A 3,013-nucleotide genomic window follows, 5' to 3' on the forward strand; every position below is an offset into this window, starting at 1 on the left:
AATTCATGTAAATGAATCATTCATTACTTGTACAGTGCATATATTGTTTATAAACATTTCTTCTATATACTATTAGCATACATTAAATTATATATTTTATTAATATTCATATACTTTAATTGATAAAATGTGTTTTTTTTATGTTTATTATGTTATTGAATTGGTTTAAGAGCAGTTAAACTGAGATGATGTTATAATGTTTAGCAATAATTTGTTAAGTTTTTAATCACTTCTAATTTTGTTGAAAATTAGAAGTGATCAGTTATATTTGTTAAACTAGTGAGATGATTACAATAAATATGAATGATAATACTGGGATGAATGTCGTTATGAGAGTATAACTTGATAACAGTATATAACATGCTGTTTGAAATATTTTGAATCTGATATCAATATTAGTTCAATGCATCTTATTAGCAAAAAATTGAAATAATAATAATAAAGTTAATAGCTATAGAGTTAGCTAGGTTGAATGATGTTAATCCTCTGTAATTTGGTTGTCTTATGTTGTTAACTATTTTATAATTATAATTTTAATGTTACTAATGACTAAATGCATTATTGATATTAATATTTATAAAATACATTGCAAATAGAATATCTGAGGTTTGAGTTTTTTCATATATATAATAGCTAAATTTTATAAATTAATTAAATTAATTAATTAATAATATATCTAAATGTGAAAAATAAATTTATTTTTGTGAAATTCAAATCTAAATTCAAACATGGCAATTATATTTTTATATCTGAGATAAAATTACATTAAAAATAAATATAGAATTATATTTATCATTTGTTACTTATGCTTTTGCTATTTTCTGTTAAATTGTTTATTTAAGTTTATTATTACACTAGATAAGCTTATCTGAATTTATCATTTTATATTGAATTATTATCATATCGTGAATTGGGTATTTAAGATAAATTTGTCAAATCAATATCAAATTAATATTTTTATACCATTAGATAAGTATTGATTGTCTGGGATGTTTGTTCAACATATAAAATAGCAGCAGACAGACAGGTTTTTACAATTTGTTAAGGAGCATTGCGAGGAATAAATTTCACAAATATAGCACAACTAATTTTTTTTTAAGTTTTAATGCTCTCACAGCTACTTTATTCACTATTATAAGCAAATATAAAAATTTATTTTTAAATAAATCTTTCCCAAATTAATTATTGAAATTGTATTTTGGGACAAAACTAAAATTATATAGCTGTCTTACTCAGTATTTATTAATAATAATATTAATGATTTACTATAATACCTATATTAATGAAATTTATCAGAGTAGCAAAATGTTGGCTTTATCATCTTTTTAAAGTAATTTACTCTTCAAAAGGTTATAAATTTTAAAGTGTGTTAATGTTAAGTAATATGTATAAATTTTTTTTATTTAATACTGTATTTCTTTTACTTTTTATATAATGATAATTGAATTTAAAGAAACTCGTCTAGTATTTTGTTATTTTAAGTCTACAATTGATGTTTTTCCTTTTCCAGTTTTAAAGTTGTAACTCCCTCCATGATTTTTATAAAAATTATAACATTTTTAAAATTCGAAGCTGGTTTTTTGCAATTAAATATAAGTTTTGCTTCATATATAATATGGTTTGAAAATATTTTTCTTTTAAGTTCATCTAATATTTCACTTTTTACAAATACTTTATTGAGGAGGAGGATTTTTGATTTGGTTTTTAATGTTTAGACATTGCCAAACAATCTTTTATCAATGACATTTTTTTTTTTTTTAATTTGTCTCAACATATCAATTTTCGCACATGTTTGAACTTTTTTGGATACTGTATTTCAGTACTTATACGTTTAATGGCTTCGAATCTGTGAATCATAACAAAAACTTTCATAATTATAATGAGAAAGTCATTTTATCATTATGAGTAAACGTACTAAATATTACAAATAGTTTTATGTAATTAAAATGCCTCAATGTCCTTTTTGTTACTAAAATATAAATTTTCGTCTATAATTTCGTATCTTCTATTATCAGGACTTATTATACTGGCTTTACAGATAATGTTACAAAGTTTTACAGAAAAACATCTTTTATTTTACTTAATATACCTGGTACATTAAGTAAAATAAAAAATTTGTAACATTATCTGTAAAGCCAGTATAATAAGTCCTGATAATAGAAGATACGAAATTATAGACGAAAATTTATATTTTAGTTTTATGTAATATTTTTTCAATTAAAATATGATTTTGTTTATACACTCTGTCACAAAAAAATGTATGCACCCAGAAGAAATCGAGCCACAATCACAAAAGTCAGTACGAATGTAGTCTGGTAAGAGATATGCAAATGATTAAAATTTCGACGCCAATGAGACAAGGCTAACGGCGGTACGAGCATATGAGATGCGCAGCTGGGAGAGTTTAAAAGGACGAGTGCTTGCGCCGTAGGGCTATTTAAACGAATCTGTCGACTTGGATGGATGGTATTGTGAATAGAGATGCCTCTGAGACGTAACAGGCGGCAGTACGAGCAGTTGACGGAGTTTGAAAGGGGCCGTATAGTAGGCCTCAGAGAAGCCGGTTGGTCGAACAGGCATATCGGCCGCCACCTCTGTCGGAGCGATATGGTAGTTGCTCGGTGTTGGCAACAGTGGATGACGGAAGGGAGAGTCTACCATCGCAGAGGGTCAGGACGTCCCAGAAATACAAATGAGCGCGAGGATCGCGCAATCAGAAGAGCGGCAACGTCCACACCAACAATGTCGCTATCATCAATTCAACGCCATTTACCACCTTCCAGGCATACGGTGGCATCAAGGGAAACCATTAGGAGACGACTGGCCGATGCTGGTATAAGGAGCCGACGTCCATTAAGACGCTTACCACTGACCCCACATCATAGGCAGTGTCGATTGGATTTTTGCCGATCTCGGGCAAGTTGGAGTGTGACTGACTGGAGGCGTGTGGTCTTCAGCGATGAATCCCGATTCAGTCTCAGTGCTGATGACCACCGAACACGCGTGTGGAGGC

General features: G+C 28.8%; 1 protein-coding gene across 1 annotated transcript in view; it reads left to right on the plus strand.

The window, feature by feature from the left end:
• The first annotated feature begins 2,224 nt into the window (after positions 1-2,224).
• Positions 2,225-3,013, plus strand: part of LOC111613368 — a 15,389-nt gene continuing 14,600 nt past the window's right edge. The window contains exon 1 of the mRNA XM_023354717.1: positions 2,225-3,011. Within this exon, the coding sequence (XP_023210485.1) occupies positions 2,482-3,011 (530 nt within the window). The 5' untranslated portion in view covers positions 2,225-2,481. The remainder of the gene's footprint in view (positions 3,012-3,013) is intronic.

This window comes from Centruroides sculpturatus, unplaced genomic scaffold (genome assembly GCF_000671375.1).
Source record: "Centruroides sculpturatus isolate CEXI.00-Female unplaced genomic scaffold, Cexi_2.0 scaffold134, whole genome shotgun sequence".
Taxonomy (NCBI): domain Eukaryota; kingdom Metazoa; phylum Arthropoda; class Arachnida; order Scorpiones; family Buthidae; genus Centruroides; species Centruroides sculpturatus.